General features: G+C 30.0%; 1 protein-coding gene across 4 annotated transcripts; it reads right to left on the minus strand.

Moving 5' to 3' along the window:
* Window positions 1–12252: 12252 nt before the first annotated feature.
* Window positions 12253–14862, minus strand: LOC112282110 (uncharacterized). 4 transcript variants are annotated; one of them, XM_090250435.1, is made up of 3 exons: window positions 14733–14862; window positions 13024–14460; window positions 12253–12797 (listed from the first exon to the last, which is right to left on the minus strand). In XM_090250435.1, exons 1-2 carry the CDS (start codon window positions 14742–14744, stop codon window positions 13222–13224), a joined length of 1251 nt encoding a protein of 416 aa, XP_090106561.1. In that variant the 5' UTR covers window positions 14745–14862; the 3' UTR covers window positions 12253–12797; window positions 13024–13221. The 4 variants fall into 4 exon arrangements, with proteins under 4 accessions (XP_090106561.1, XP_024375105.1, XP_090106560.1 ...); XM_024519337.3 differs by having other exon boundaries at window positions 12253–12800; XM_090250434.1 differs by lacking the exon at window positions 14733–14862 and adding an exon at window positions 14570–14724.
* Window positions 14863–18376: the final 3514 nt, after the last annotated feature.

Here is an 18376-nt window from a genome sequence, read left to right on the forward strand (position 1 = left end):
TTCTGTACCGTATCCAGCTGTCATTTCTGCAAAGAATGACAATTCATTCTTGTGATATAGTTTGAGTGCCAATCTATGTATTAAGGGCTGCAAACTAAAAGAACAGATTAAAGGATTTTCATTTGAAAAAGCTACAGCCATATGTAAATTGGCATGTGTAATTTCCATGAAGAAAGAATATATGTGGCAAGGATATAAAATCATTCTTGAAGGTAGGGAGCTAGAGTGTTGAGTAGAGTTGTATTACTAGTTGCCCATCTATTTTTTTTGCATGGCTAAAGTAATTATATTTGACTTTGTCTTATTTTGCCAAGCTCTCTTTTTGATTTAATCCCCAATTTAGAACATTATACTACCAAAAATTCAAATTGTTTAATGCAAGGATTCTTAATAAAGATCAAAATTACAAAATTGGTAACAAAAGAATAAAATACAAATGGGAAGGGGGCCAATTTGTGTACTACTATTATACCATCTGCATGTGGATATTGGTTACTTTTGAATCAACAACAATCTTGCATCAAAGAAAGACATTCAAGAGGAACATTGTTGTATTATGTGAAAATCAACCTACAAATGCATTGGATATCTGGTTTGTAAAAGGGTTTCATCTTACCTTGAAGTTGGATTTACAATCCAAAAATAATATATAAATTAATTTAAAACATCTTTATGGTAATCTTAAACAACCTAAGTAAACTTCTAAATATACAAAATATACCTTATCAACTTTAAAAAAATAATAAAAGTATTTTATTATACTCTAATAAATTTCAAATGAACCTTAAAACATATTTAACAGCCATAATTATATCCCAAAGAAATTCCAACCAACTTAAAGTAATGCTAAATAAACTTTGAAGAAATACTAATTAATCCTAAAGAAATCATAGAAAAATCATAAAAAAAACCTTAAAAAAATTCTAACCATAGTCTAACTAGCTCTAAAGAAATTCTAAGTAAACTCTAATTAAATCTTAATTAGATTTTAATCAAATTTTTACCAAAACTTTAAAAAATTCTAATAAATATTAATCAAAATTGTAAAGAAGTCTTAAATAAATCCTAACAAATTCTAACCAAATCCTACATAAACTTTACAAAAATTTAAAACCTCAAAAATTATTAAATTTATTATTAATCTCAATTTAAAATTTTCTTACTTCTCAATCTACTAGTTGACAATAACCACACAAAATTTGAAGAGAGTAAAACTAATAGTTTAGTATAATAAAAAGCTCCTAATCTGCTTGAGTGTTGATTGGTGTCGTGCCTAAATTCTTTCAAGAAGATTCCTAGATATGCTTAGGTTAGAAGATTTTCTATCTCTAGAACTTTCTATAAGACCTTTTTCATAGCTAATACAAACAGATACAAGATTGATTCAATCTTCAATCTTGTCAATATGTTTCTTGTATTTTAGTCTTGGGCTAAGACTCTCTAGTCTCTTTGTATTTGGCAATAGCCATTTTAATTCTTTTCTATGTCATAATTATGTTTTTTTATATTTGGTATTAGAGATTGCAAACTATCTTCCTCTAATTTGACTTGTATGATTTTTATTATTGTCTATTATTTAGGTAAAAAGACAAAAAACTCTAAAGACTTTATTTGGTAAAAGTGAGAAAATATTTTGCAACTATTTTAGATCTATTCATGTTTTTTTAATATTTTTTAAAGCAAAAATATCACACATTAGCAATGTTAATAATGGAAGAATAATTGCTATGCCCTTAGAATAAGTTAATAATGAGATCTAATGTTTATATCAAGAAATTATGTAATCAAAAGAAATAAGTTCAAACACATGAATTTTACATGTAGCTTCTAAATTCTTGCTACTATAATTACAAAGGATGTAAAGATCACTATACTTGAAAAGTTAAATGAAATAAGATTAAAATTTTAAGGATTATTACAATCAAGTAATTTTTTTTATATAAATCTCTATTTAGATTTTTTTATGTTTTATGTTATAATAGAAAAATAAATTTATATTTATATATACTAAAATTAATTTTAAAAATATTTTTTACTATATTTGTATAAACAAAATTCTAGTCTTTGCAATAATAGTCATATTTTTTTGTTATTTATGCTACAAAATTTTAACTTGCTTATTATCTAGATTAGAACAATAAGTCTTTTATAATTTACTTTTGATATAGCTTAGAAGATAATATCAAATATTTATTGTTGAAAATATCAATTTTTATTTATTACAATAATTTATTACTCAAGCAATTGCATGGTACAATCAATTCTATAAAAGACATTAAGAACAAAATTATGGTTAGAGAAGAAAAAACAAAGTAATCACAATAACTTTAAAGTCTTCAAATATTTATATATCAAGGAAAAACCTATGCAATTGATACAATTTAATTTAAACAATTAATATAAAAAAAATTATAAATAATAATATAAAAATTAGTTTTTTTATTATAGAAAAGAAAATCAAAAGATACAATGATGTTGCTTCAAATCAAGTAGATTCAAGGCAAAGAACAAAAACTCATATATAAATAATAATAACAAAAAAAGAGATCATAGAGACCTTATAAATGGAAAATTCTAAACCATATCTATCAAATACAAATACCATGCTTCTATCAAATCTTAGATCTTGTTTTTAACTTCTCATATTTTTTAAAACTTCAAATCATTAATTTTCAACTCAAGACCTTTTAAAAATTATAATTTCAATGTATTTTATATACAAAGACTTTGAATTGCAACAAATATTAATACTCTTAAAGAAAATTGGACCAATTCTAGTAGAAGTTATTGATGGATAACTGTTATTAAGACCATGAATTACAAAAAGAATCTAAAAATAACAAGTTGCTATTATATCATCAAAAGAGAGAAAATAAACAACTAAAAGATAGATATAGAATTGAAATTAGAATAGCTATTGCCAAATATAATTCAACTAGAAAGTCTTTAACCAACATAAAGCACAAAAAAAGTATTTACAAGAGTGAGGATGGCCTTACTCTTGTCTTTACATATACTATTTGCCAAAGAACTATAAAATAATGTCTTATAAGCCATATGACATATGTCCAACTTAGAAGATACATGTCCAATTTACAAGAATTTTTTTTACATGTGCCTGTCACGGACATACACATGTAAGCCAGTAATTATATGTATAAATAGGTAGAAGTAAATAAAAGTAGGTTAATTCTATAGTATTTGGTATGTTAGCTTTCTAGAAGCTTCATAGATGCTCATTTGACTTTATAGGTGCCTTTAATTGACTTTTTGGGACTAAAAATGTAGTCAACAAGTTGGCCATGTATCACATATGTTGTTAGCTTGAAGACCAAGCTAACTATGTGGCCCATACATAGAAAAACTTGCCTTGTAAGTCAAGGCATGTGTCCTACAAAGTCAACACATATTGGAGGTCCTATAGAACATAGCCACGTAGCCCCTAGTAAGATAATATATATAGAGACAAGAGTGAAGCCTTTTTCACTCTTGTCAACTCTTTTCTTGCTTCCAGTTTAGTTTCAAGGATCTCTAGTTTTCTTGGCTTTTGGCAATAGCCATTCTAGTTTCTTTCTTAATATATATATACATGAAGTTATTTCTATTTTATCATCGTTCTTTGAGAGAAGTCTCACTTGTTTATTTGTCTTTATCATGTTCTTGTCCTTGACAGATTGATAAGAGTACACTTACAATATCAGAGCTTTGTCTAATCTTAATTAAGAGTAGATTATCTCTTTTTCTTGATAAGAAATAAACATATTAGAAGTTGTGGATTACCGTGTTCTAAATTGATATTGTCCTTAGTATTTTCTTTGTTCTCAAGTCTTCTCTCCTATTTGTCTTGAGCAATATTAGACATCTTTTCTTTTCTAAGTTTTATCATAGCAGAACTTGCTAAAATGAAGAGTGCAATAGCACAAATGCAAGAGCAATTGAGGGAGTTAATGCTTGTGATGCATCAACTCAATTTACCACCACAAAGAGCAACAAGATTGGCAGGAAGTAAAGATATAGAAATGATTGGAACTGCTTCAACATCTATACCAAATCATGTTCCTCTTCCTATCGTGGAACACCCTTCTAGTGTTAGTGAACTAAGAATTATCCTACCCGAGAAGTTTGATGGCACTTGATCAAAATTTAGAGGATTTATCAATTAAGTACAACTTGTGATTGAACTTCAATCCCAAAGCTATCCAACTCCATGATCACAAGTTAGATTCATTGGTAAGCTTCTTTCAAGTTCAGCAATATCATAGTTTTCACCTTTTCTTGAATGACAAGATTCAATGTTGAAAAATCTAGAGGCTTTTTTGGCAGAGTTTCGATCCATGTACAGAGAACATGATGTAATTCGTGTTGCAACCAATAAGATTCATATTTTACGACAAAGTAATTGATTAGTAATGTTGTATGCTTCACAATTTTGACAACTTGTAACTGATATCAAATGGGATGATGCTGCACTTATTAGCCAATTTCTCTACAGATTATAATATGAGGTAAAAAAATTAATACTCAACTTACCTGATCCTCAAACATTGAGTCAAGCAATTGACTTTGTTGTGAAGTGCTACAATCACCTTTTTGAATTCCGATCTGAGAACCGTACAAGTGGATGTCAACATAACTATAATTCAATAGCAATATCAACATCTCTTCAACACATACATTCGGAAGTAGAGGATATGCAAATTGATATAATACATTTCAAACCTCTTGTTGAGCAAGACAAGACTGGTCGTCGGCAAAAAGGATTGTACTTATATTGTAGAGAACCTAAGCATATTGCTCATTGCCCAAAGAAGCGATGCAACCATAAAATGAGGAGTACGGCGATCAAAGAAGATAGCATGTAGAAAAATGAATTTGTCCAGCTACAATAGGGACCGTGCGGCTAGAACCTTGTACAATGCCTAGTGAAGGTCCTATCCTCTCCTCAGAACCCTCTCCATGTTTTACGATAAATGTTATTCTAGGACCTAAACATCTCAAAGCCTCTACCTTGCTAGATTCAAGAGCCTCAACATATTTCTTAGATGAAAAATTTGCTAAAAGACATAGCATATTTTTAGTAAAGAAAACTAAACATGTTCATGTAGAAGTCATAGATGGTTGTCCATTATCTTCAGGAGATGTAACTCATAAAACGCTTCCTATAGAAATAGTAACTAATGGTCATAGTAGCTTTATAATATTTAATATCATTAGATCTCCTTCTAATTCAGTCATTTTAGGTTTATCATGGCTAGAAAAATATAACCCTAAAATAGATTGGACTTCTCGTAGTCTTGACTTTTCTAAAAGTATAACTAAGAGTGTAGTTAATCAAGTAGAAAGTCATAAGTCTAGTATAATGAAACTTATATTTGTAGGTGCAAAAGCTTTCTTATATGCTGCAAAATAAGAATCACCTTGTGTCATTTATGCCACACCTGTTTCTACTGGTAGAAAGACTTCAAGTGGCATTCCAAGCCAATATGAAGATTTTTAAGATGTATTTGAGAAAAAAAAATGTGGATACTCTTCCAGAACATCGTTCCTATGACTACTCAATTGACCTTCAAGAAGAAGCACAAATGCCATTTGGACCAATCTACAATTTATCTCAAAATGAGTTGGCTGAACTCAAGGAGTATATTGAAGAGAATTTGGCCAAGAACTTCATACGCCTTTTCAAATCTCTAGTAGAAGCTCCAATTTTATTTGTAAAGAAAAAAGATGGATCATTGCGAATGTATGTTGATTATCGAGGACTCAACAAAATCACTATCAAAAACAAGTATCCGCTACCTTTGATATCTAGACTTCTTGATCAGTTGAATCAAGCTAAGATGTATACAAAAATAGATCTATGGAAAGCATATAATTTAGTACGCATCAAAAAAGGAGATGAATGGAAGACTGCATTTCGAACAAGGTATGGACATTTCGAATACAACGTCATGCCTTTTAGACTTACAAATGCACCAGCATCATTCCAACATCTAATGAATGATGTCTTTTGGGAGCTTTTAGATGATTTTATTGTTTGTTACCTAAACGACATCTTAATCTATTCTAAGAACTGAGAAGAATATGAACTTCAGGTTTGCCAAGTATTACAAAAAGTAAGAGATGCAGGACTCTATGCCAAGTTAGAAAAGTGTATATTTCATACTAATCAAGTCGACTTCTTAGGATACATCATTTCAAATGATAGACTTATGATGGATCCTAAGAAAGTTCAAATTATTATAGATTGGAAGATCCCAAAAATGGTAAGAAATATCCAATGCTTTTTGAGATATGCCAACTACTATCAGATCTTCATCAAAGACTTCTCTCAAGTTGCAGCTCCACTTACATGTTTGACTTGTAAAGACAAACTTCAATGGAATCAAGAAGCAAAAGTAGCATTTGAAGCTTTGAAGATAGCCTTTGTTTTTGCACCAATCTTGTATCGTGTTGACTTTTCTAAGCCATTTTTTATGAAAACAGATGCATCAAACTTTGCTTTGGGTGTCGTATTATCACAAATGGAAACAAATGATAAACTTCATCCAATAGCTTTTCATTCCAAAAAATTTTCAGCAGCCAAGATCAATTACGAGATCCACGACAAAGAACTTCTTGCAATCGTGGATTCATTTCAAGAATGGCACCATTATCTAGAAGGTACTTCTATCCTAGTCATAGTGTATACGGATCATAAGAACCTTGAATATTTTATGTCAGCACGTGTTTTGAATCATCACCAAGTCCGTTGGAGTATGTCTTTGTCAAGATTTGAATTCAAGATCACTTATAGACTAAGAAAACAATTAAGTTTGTCAGATGCACTTTCTAGATGATCTTATCTTGCATCAAAGGAAGGAGATGCTCCTTTTGATCAACAACAAACAATTTTTATGAAGCTAGAGCATCTTCATCTTCAAGCAATGAAATCAATACTAACTATTGATTCAACTTTCATTAAGCAAGTTCAGTCAAGTATATTTTCTCATCCTCTTATTCGTGATATTAAGGGAAATCCTTCAAAGTCTCATGATACTTTCAAGTTTGAATTCAAGAAGAATCTACTATATTTTGAGGGATGCCTATATGTTCCAGAAGGTAAAGTTTGATTACATGTTCTTCAAACTCGTCATGACTTTCCAGCAGCAGGACATTTTGGATACAATAAAACTTTGGAATTAATATCCAGGGACTTTTGGTGGCCACAAATGTAGAAAGTAGTCAAAGATTATGTACAATCTTATGATAATTGCTCGAGATCAAAAACTTCTCGTCATCGATCTTATGGACTTCTTCAGCCATTATCCATTCTAGAACAACCATGGTCTTCTATTTCTATGGATTTCATAACGAACTTTTGAATCTCAAGTTCTTATGACTCTATATTCTTGATAGTGGATCGTTTTACTAAGATGGCACATTTTGTACTATGTACAAAATCTATCACAAGTGAAGAAATAGCTAAGTTCTTTCTTGACAATATCTATCGCTATCATAGATTACCCAAGGATAGTATATCAGGTAGGAGAACTCAATTTGTATCAAGATTTTGGCAGGCTCTTTTCAAGATTCTAAAAGTGGATATAAAACTATCTTCAGTATTCCATCCTCAAACTGATGGACAAACGGAGCATGTTAATCAAGTTTTGGAGCAGTATTTAAGATGTACCGTTAACTACCAACAAGGTGATTGGACAACTCTTTTACCATTGGCAGAGTTTGTTTTTAATAACACGGTACATTCTTCTACAAAATAAATACCTTTCTTTGCTAATTATGGTTATCATCCACGACTTGATACTTTTGACTTTTCAAAAGTTGATAATCTTGTTGCGAAAGATTTGGCAATTCATTTGTCAGAGCTACATGCAACGATGAAGGCGCAGTTAAAAGAAACTCAAGAACAACAAAAGATCAATGCAGATGTCTATCGAAAGAAACAACCACCATTCTACATGGATGATATGTTTGGTGACAATGATTGGTAGGAACAACTCCTAATGGTGTTCCAAATATCTTATTCGAAAGAAGTTATGAAGGCCTCAACAATAATTAAATAACTATGTGGAATTCTCGCCTTGGTATGGGACACTACCGATGGTTGAGAGGCCCTATCAATCATCTTCGAAGTGAACAAAGATCAGAGTATGTGGCAAATATAATTCATCGCATCATAGATTTCCTCAACATATGATGACCGCTCCTCGTTGAACTCGTCCTTAGAAGGGGGGGGCAATGTCACGAACATATGCATGTAAGCCAGTAATTACATATTCAAATAGGTAGAAGTAAGTAAAAGTAGGTTAATTATATAGTATTTAGTATGTTAGCTTCCTAGAAGCTTCATAGACATTGCTTTGACTTTATAAGTGTCTTTAATTGACTTTTTGGGATTAAAAATGTGATCAACAAGTTGGCCATGTGCCACACATGTTATTAGCTTGAAGACTAAGCTAACTATGTGGCCCACACGTAGAAAAACTTGCCTTGTAAGTCAAGGCATGTGTCCTACAAAGTCAACACATATTGGAGGTCCTATAAAACGTCGCCATGTAGCCTCTAGTAAGATAGTATATGTAGAGACAAGAGTGAAGCCTTTTTCACTCTTGTCAACTCTTTTTTTGCTTCTAGTCTAGTTTCAAGGGTCTCTAATTTTCTTGGCTTTTGGCAATAGCCATTGCAATTTCTTTCTTTCTTTATATATATATATATATATATATATATATATATATATATCTATATATACATGAAGTTATTTCTATTTTATCATTGTTTTTTGAGAGAATTCTCACTTGTTTATTTGTCTTTATCATGTTCTTGTCCTTGACAGTGCCCCACATGGCTAATTTATAATACAAATGGCTAAATGTGCAAAATATGGCCAAATTATTGGCTAAGTTTTCAACCTATAAATTACTTATAAACACATGCAAAATCTACAAAGCTTATAAGAAGCCTTCCAATAAGATATTAAAAATTAAATTTATTTCTACTTCATTCTATTTAATTATACTTTTGTAAATATATTTATTAGAAAATATGGCTATCTATTAGATTATCACCTATTAATTTTAGAATTATCTTCAAAAACATTTTTAATTCTAAAACAATTAACTCTAATCTAGAAATAAAATAATAAATTTTACATCCCTTATAAAGTATAATTTTTAAAAAAATTGGTATAAAAAGTATTAAAAGAAGAATAAAAAGACTTGATATAAAAAAGAATTAAAAGAAGAAGGAAAAGACTTGGTATAAAAAAGAGTAAAAAAGAAGAATAAAAGAATTGGTGTAAAATTAATTAAAAGAAAAAGAATTAGAGCTAATGCAAAAAAAATTAGAAAAAGAGAAGTTAGAAATAGTTAATATAAATAGATAAGGTTGTTAAGCCACCTTAGGTAGTTAAGATAGTTAAAAACAAACTAGATTTATTAAGATTAAATATTAATAAAAGAAACTTATTATAAAATATTTACAAATATCTATAAATATCTATAATCATATGTAGTAAATATTATAATAAGAATCATTATAGAAAATTTACTATTAAGATTCTATTATGTTCTTTCTTCCTACTTTATTTATACATAAATAATTTTATGTCTTCAATCATAAAATGTCTTAAGGAAGAATTAATGAAGACTTTTTGGTTTTCAACTAAAGATTGAAGAAGATTAAGAACTAAGGCCATGGAGTTAGGAAACAAGTGAATGACTACATATTTTTTGAAACATCAAGTATGAACTCAAGATCTATTATAACTTGATTGATCTTTGTAGAACTTGTCTTTAAGAATAAAAGAAGTATTTAAGTGAATAGGAGTTAGAAATAGATAGAATATGTTATGTAGATAATTTTCTTTAAAAAAATTAGAGAAAGTTTTCTAAATGTATGTTACAACTTTAGATCTTATAGATATGTTATGTGACTAATAAAACTTATTCTACAATTAATTTATTTTTTTATTTTAAAAAGTCATGTTATAAACAACCTACAACTTGACATTTGGATCATAAGTCTTATGAATCTTGTAGATCTACAAGGCATTTTTGATAGCTAGTATATATAGAGCTGATAGTGAGACCATCCTTAGTGATTCTATCAACACTATTTTTGTGTTTGAGTCTTAATTGAAGACTTTCTAGTCTTTGTATATGACAATGGTAATTATAAATTTTTTTTAAACTTAAAATTATTCTTTCTTTCCTTACTTTTCTCTTTATCAATGGCACATACATATATTGATTTTTTAATTTTATCTAAATTCATATCTTTAACATCTATTCTATGCAAATTCAGTATACAAAGTAATAGCTTTGCTAAACTAATATAATTCCAAATTAAAATTAGAATTTTTATAATTATGCTGATTAATATTCATCTTTAATAAATAAATAATTATATTTATATGGATTTTAGAACAAATAAAATCAAATAAATATAATATACTAAGAATAGATGATATATTTATTTTTTTAGTACAAAGAGTAAGTACATTATTTTAAGTTAAATTTATTTGTCATCAAACTTAATATATTAGTATTATTAGATTTAATTGAATTTTCAATAATATAAAAATTTATAAATAATATATAAATTTTTAAGTATTATATTATATTATATAAATACTATATTATACAAATTTAGTATTATAATTACAAAAAATAATTTACAAATTAAAAGTAAAAAATAGACTTTTAGATTTTGAATTAAAATCAACATTTTTATAGAAATGATAATTTAAATATATAATGGTAAAGTTTAAAAGTTATAATTATTTTATTTGTGCATTTATTCAAATAGATTAATTGCTTTCCAAATGTGTTTCTAAAAATAATACAAACATCATAGATAAGCATTATTTTTATAAATTTTTTTATCAATTTTCAAAAACAATATATAAACATTAAGTTATACATTGAAACTTTTATAAAACATATGTCAAGAAGTATTTCTTAAATTACTTTATTTATGTTTATAATATTTTTTAATTTAATTTAAATAGATATTTTTTACATATATATATATATATATATATATTATTTTTATTTATTTATAATTCATATTTTAATAAATCGAACTCTTCCTAAATCTATCAAATGTTCTAAAAACAAAGATATACTTATATTCACATAAATATGATTTTATTATATTTAATTTTTGAATTAAAATTAAATTCAAAACATATTAACAAAAAAATTATAATTATATAAATATGTACATGTTATATTGAATCTGTTTATAAGGTAGTAACAGCTACTTAAAGGCTCTACATAATAAGAAACTTTATTCGTATTCATGTATGCATAGATAAACATATTGTAAGATATATCAATCTTTTAAAATATATCTTAGATTAATGACTATTTGAATATTATATCTAAATTTAACATACTTTTATAAACTCATATGTTACATTGTAGTATAATTTATTAAAATATATCAATACTTTTATTTAAGTGTAATATGAAATATTTAAACGATTAAAAAAATTCAAATTTATTAAGTAAAAACACATATTCTTAGTAAAGTTTTGATACATCAAGTGAGGACCAAAAAAATTATTATTTTTAAAAATATCCTTTTTATCTAAAGTTAACAATCTACTTTCTAATTTTGAAGATATTTTTTTTCCTTTTTCAAGTACCATTGTACAAATGCTATTAACATAGTAAGTTTGAGTATTCACTACAACAATATAATTTTGATGTTACAAAATACACATAAAATTAGATATTATTGATTCCTAATATATTTTGAAGGATATAATTGTTTATATTTAATATAATTTTTCAGACTTCAGCATGTTTTCTGAATATTAAGAATGAAATAAAAATTGTTGCTTTTTTATAACATTCAGATTAATCATTTAAACTTTATTATCATTAAATTGTAAAACTATCTATTAGGAGGAAAAAAGATTCATATCAACAAATAATCTTACCACTACATTCTGTTGTACAATGTGTCTAGAACAAAAAATTACTAAATTGAATAGTGCATTATATAACGTGTTTTCTATTCAGATTAGTAAGCCCAAAAAAACAAATGTAGACAATTAAATGCATTAGAAAAATCCCAATATATATCAACGAGAGATGATCTCAATCTTAAAATTCAAGGCACTACTCATGGTTCCATACAACACCTATCTAATAGACAGGCTACTGAAAAAATATCTTAATATAAATGTCTAAATATCCATAATATATATATATATATATATCACGAATTAAAATGTGGTTGTAAAATTTGATGGGCCAATCAACAAAAAAAACAAGAAAGTAAAAAACTTACAAAAATATTAACATAACCAAATTTTATCAAATCTAGTGCGCACTAAGAATCTAGAAGCCCAAGAAGTCCACCAAGAAGACTCTATAAGCATTGTTATGTAAGGAAATCGACTCGATAACATACTGAATCTGAAAATTTCGGTCCAATGCTCCTGAGGGCTTAAGTGCTCCATAACTGTTAGCAGGCAAGTACAAAACCATGCAACAGAATACACCTGAAAAATGCTCTCGCAGTCATTCGGAGACTATGACCACATTCTGAACTCATTGCAGGAAAAGAAATATCTTGGCAATTAATTGAAGAACTATATAACTATAAATTGTGCTAGAATCTACAGAAACATGCGATGATTCCAAATGCCAAAACGAAATGATGTCTGGACCCAGGCAAGCAGTCAGAGTTTCACCCCTACAGAAGGTACTTCGAAGATCACAGGGCGAGGCTAGTCCCGTGTTTTAATGAATGTCTCTGTTGAACGACATGCTGCTGACCCCGCTTATCTACTGACAAAAAAAACACATTTCGTTATGACTGGTGGTAAGACTCACGTGACAGAGAAACGCATTTGACAAAATTTTGAAGCTTAAACTACACATTCCTTTACGTCACAGCTAGAACCATATGCGGCCAGCAACAATAAATTCACGGCGAAAGTGAAACATAATCAATCAAAAACAAATCTCCAATATTTCTTCACATCAACCTAGAGTTGGATAAAGAACACACCTGAAGCCAACTCTGCAAATGTTCTGCAAGAGCGACTATGACGAACGGTAACAGTGTAGAATGCTGTAAACAAAGAGGGTAATTAAAGGTGGCAGATACAATCGCTTTCATAAACCGCGCTTCGGCCTTCTCCTTAGTAGATGTCATGAAAGGATAATAATTGCAAGACTTTCTACCACGCAAAGCTCTCAATACAGATCAACCACTTGCAACCGAGTCATATGATAATAGATTTCTCAAACTAAGGTTCATGTTCTTCGCACGATACATGTCACAATAGGGGTAGGTCTCCAGCGAAGGACCCTGTATGAAAGGGTTTGCAGGTATTGTACCCACCGTCCTACTCGTCAAGTCAAAAGTTATCAACTTTCCTGATAAAGATGACATCAATATTACAGAGCTGTAAGACCCTTTAGAATTAAAACGTGGAACTCCGTAAGCAATATAGAAATCTGAATCTTGCTCGCTAAACATCTGCTGAAGCTGAGCAAACGTAAGTTGGACCACTGTCTTGCTAGAGTTATCGGATGGCATGATTTCAATCATCTCGAACAATGACAAATCTTCCAGTAAAGAAGACGTTCCGCCCGACCATAAATTCATAAACAGTCGATGCCCTCTTACAACGAGTTGGGGGTGTCGCGGCTTCCTAGGACAGATGATTCGCCTAACTTCTGTCCATACGTCTTCCTGCATTTTATAGCTTAGCAGTACAAACTGCCACCTGGCAATGTCACGGAAAACTATGTACAAAACGTCTTGCAGGATGACAGCTGAACCTGCAATCAACTCCTCAAATTCCTTTGCTGGATTGCTGAGTCCCCGCCACTCGTTGCTGAATGTCTCGTATACATGCACCCGGGTGAGGTCCCTACTATGTTCTCGAGGATTATTCACAAGGAAAACCTTGTAGCTGCGGGTAACGATATCCACTGACGGGAGTATTAAAGGGAGATACGCCCCCAGACAGAAAATCTCAGGGGGAGCTGGCAGTGTCATCCTCGTGTTGGCAACAGGATCGGAGATCGTCAACGCAAGATCATCGTCACTGCCTCGCAATGTACTCATCTCACACAGAAGGCCATTATCCATGGCCGACAACTGAGTCTCAAGAAAGTCCTCGTCAAAGCCTCCAAGGGACTCGCCGACCTCAATTGCATACCATCGCTCGTCATGCAAGTCGAGGAAGCTAACCGTCCGCCTGAAAACCGGGTCCACAACGCTCCACCCGTCACAGTCCAAATCCCGCGTCACGAACAAGTACCGATCATCTTTCCCATTCACCTCACACAGGTCATGAAAGCTCGGCTTACAAAGAAGCTCCCTCCATTCCTTGCAGACCGATCGAAACCTACACAAATCATGCACAGGCAAGAACGACAGAACGCGCTCGATAATCTCCAACGGCAGCTCAGAACATGCACAACCATCCAAATCCTGCACCATTCCACACAAACACCACAGCGTCACTCCTCCATACACCACTCTCCTTCACCAAAACCTCCGATCATACCAAATCACAATAGTCCAGAACCCTAATCCTCACCGCACGTCCTCGAGGTAGTGAAAGCAGCAACATGCACGCAATCCTTTAAGAAAAGTTGCAAACACCACAAGGAACTAAACTGAAGTAATTGAGTGCAGAGTGAAGCAAAAGAGAAACAGAGAAGTGGAAGGAGGAGCGTGCAGGAGTATGGAAAGTAACTCACGGAAGACGCCATTGCGGAAAATCGGCAACACAGAGTCGGGCGAGGCGGAGCACGAGCACAAGGAAGGCCAGAGCCAGATCAGAGCCAGAGGTGGAGGATGTGATAGCGAGAAAGCGCGGGGGAGGGAGATAGTTGCGTTGTAGTAGACCGTTTGAAAAAAACCAATGGATAGTTGGGGATTGCCACGAGGGATGGCACGGAAAGAAAAAAAGAAAAAAAGAAAAGTGTATTCGCATTTTCCACGAGTATTTCCCCTTGCATTCCTCTACTTTTCCTGCGACTTTTTTTTATTCTTTTGGTGACTTGATTTTTAGTTTTGTGAAACTTTTTCTAGACTCATTTTGCAGATGAATACAGTCGAGTGGATTGAGGGTTCTACTCATCTCTACTTGTCTCAAAACTCAGGGGCTTCTAGGTGGATCAAATTGTTCCTTGAGAAAGTTATTTTATATTTAGAAAAATAAGTGCATATATACAGAATAAACCAATTTAGATTAGTAGGGAGACTATTTTTGCATGACAAGAGTAATTTATAAAATAAATATAAAAAAAAAAAAATCATCAGAGACTCTAAGGTTTAAATCTAGAGAGTGACATTGATTTTTGTTTATGTATGTGTTTATTTTTTAATCTTTACTGTATTTTTTTGAGATATTGTGTTTTTTCTTAAACTCCTCTTATGCTTAAACTATCTTTCTTTGAGTTACTTTTATCACCCTTAATAAATAAATAAAATATATATATATATATATATATATATATATATACTTATTTATTTATTCAAAAATTATTTGGGATTTTTAGAAAAAAATTGTATTATTAATTATAAATTTTAATATAATTAACAATATTTTTATTATTTATAGAAAGAATATATATTATTTAAATTTTGAATAAATACTACCAATAAGATTTTGGCTAAATGTATTACTTGATTATATTATAATTGAAAGGTCTAATTCTTTAAATTATAATATTTTGAAAATAAAAATTTATTTATTTATTTATTTATTTATTTTATTACAGTTGATTTTTTTAAAAAAATATAATAGGGAGCAACAAAGTAGAAGAATAAATAAATAAACATCTAATAGAAAACAGAAAAGCCAATGAAAAAATACCAATATAGAAATTCTTATGGAAAACAACTTTATAGTTGGATTAGGAGAAGACATGATTCTATAAAATGATCTCTAAACTAAATCCACAAATAAATGTCATATAATAGAATATCATCTATAATATGTTAAAGATAGATTGTTATTTACTTAACTTTTGTCTAATATATTTAAACTCAAGTATATTGAATAAGGAATAATCCATATTTTTTTTTTTAAACCTAGCACCACAAAGGCTTATTTGCATGGTAAGAAGCAATCTCACTAATATGAAGGTTCTAAGTTTAATACCTATTGGTGGTACTTATAGAAGACATCTTAATACATTAATTTTAATATTTTATTTTTGTATTAGCTTCTTTAACTAATCTCTCTTAGATTGGACTTTTCTTTCTTTTTTTCTTTTGTTTGTTTTGAATAAGACTCACAAATTAAGTATGCACATTCAATTTTTAATTTTTAGTCGTAGAGTATGTACTAGGCTTACTCAATTTCAGCCTAACAGATGTCGATTCTTTTACCCTCGAGGCTTCTATTTGTCCTTGTAAAGTAGCTATCTGGCCTAAGAGGTGTTGTATTTGAACCAACATCTGAAATTGCTCTGCTTTATCTCCCATGCTATAATTTCTCTACTGGACTCTACTATTATAATGCCTTTTCATCTCTTAGTTGACTTTTTAATAGTAACTTGTAGTAGCTTCAACACAGTACTTGGTATGTCCACAAGAATTGACCTTGAACTAGATGATGACTATCGACATACTACCAAAGAACAATCTAACACTCGCTCTGATATCAATGAAACATAACTAGTCTATCTCAAAAATCTAAGACCCTTCTAATTTATAGCAACATAAAGCCTCATCACAAAGTTGTACAAAATAGACAAGAAAAAAATTGAACAATATTAAACAAAATAGAATACAAAAAACAAAATTGAGCAAATAGAAATAAAACAAAACAAAATTGAACAAAAATAAAATAAAAAGATGCAAAACCAAATTTTACTAAGAGCCATTGATATACTTTCTCTTATCTTGAAGATAAGAGAATGTATATTAATGGCTCTTTGATATGTGATAATACTTCCAACTATTTGGAGCAAATATCATTGAAGGAATTATGTATGCAGCCAATTATTTAAGAGATGCAGCAACCATTTGGTGGTAACATTGAATCCAAAGCTATAAAGCTCAAGATAGATTTTGTAATTGGAAGGAGTTTGAATCCGAGTTTAGGAATCAATTTTAATCCATCAATGTGGAGAAGATAATATACAATCAATTGACAAATCTTACACAATCTAGATCAATACGATATTATGTTTTTTTATTCAAGTTCTTTTGTCTCTAAATTGACAATATTTCAGAGGCGAAGATAATTGATTGATTCCTCAAAGGTTTGAAACTTTAGATCTAATGAGAGGTGGAATTAAGAGATCTACAAACATTCAAAGAGGCAATTTGGATTGCAAATAAAGTCAATGCTAAAGATTTTAGAAATCATAGATCACAATCTATAGCACGAAGTCATATGCCGCTATCTAATATTATGGCATAACAATCAATATCAATAGAGATTGATGCCCTACAAGGATCATTGACACCACAAAGACGACAAATATTGATACAAAAGAGATTATATTTCTATTATTGGGAATTAGGCCACCAAATTGGAGGATGTTCAAAACGTCAAAATTCAAGCACCAGTATAATAAGGTGAGTTTACAGTCTTGAAACTCACCAAGTCAATAATTAGATAAAAAAAAGAAAACAAGGCTCCCTAGTAAAAGCAATGAGGGCCAATTATAACAGAGTATAAATAAGATATTTATATTATTGATACATAGGGATAGATAGTTAGAACCATGGAAGTTTTTAGAATTGGAATTAGGTTAGTGGAGAAGATAGGATCCCCTATAGAACATTTTAGAAAGAATCTAGGATAGTTATTTATGTAGGATCTACCATAGAACCTTCTAAAAGGAATTTAAGATGATTATCTAAGTGAGGCCCATCATCTAAGAATATTCTAGAAGGTCTAAGGTGGCTTTGAATCTTTTTTCTTAATATATTTTGGATTTTGTATCTTCTTATTTTGTTTTGTTTTGTTTCAATTCCAATTCATGAGTTTTATTTTCCATGTTTTATATTCTATTTAATTTTATTCAATTTTATTCTAGTCCAATTTTTCTTACCTTGTGATGAAATTTTATATTATAGTGGATTAAAAGGGTCTTAGATTTTTGAAATAATCTAGTCCTATTTCATTGATATCAAAGCGAGTGTTAGACTATTCTTTGGTAGTATGTCAATATTCATCATTTATTCCAAGATCAATTGTTGTGGTTACACCAAGTACTATATTGAAGCTACCACAAGCTATTCTTAAAAAGTCAACTGGGAGATGAGAAGGCATTATAATAGTAGAATCTAGTGGAAAAATTATAGCATAGAAGATATGGCAGAGTAATCCTAAATGGAGGCTTAAATACAATATGTCTTAGGGTAGATAGATACTTTGCAA

The sequence above is a fragment of the Physcomitrium patens genome, chromosome 5 (assembly GCF_059467195.1).
Source record: "Physcomitrium patens ecotype Gransden chromosome 5, ASM5946719v1, whole genome shotgun sequence".
Taxonomy (NCBI): Eukaryota; Viridiplantae; Streptophyta; class Bryopsida; order Funariales; family Funariaceae; genus Physcomitrium; species Physcomitrium patens.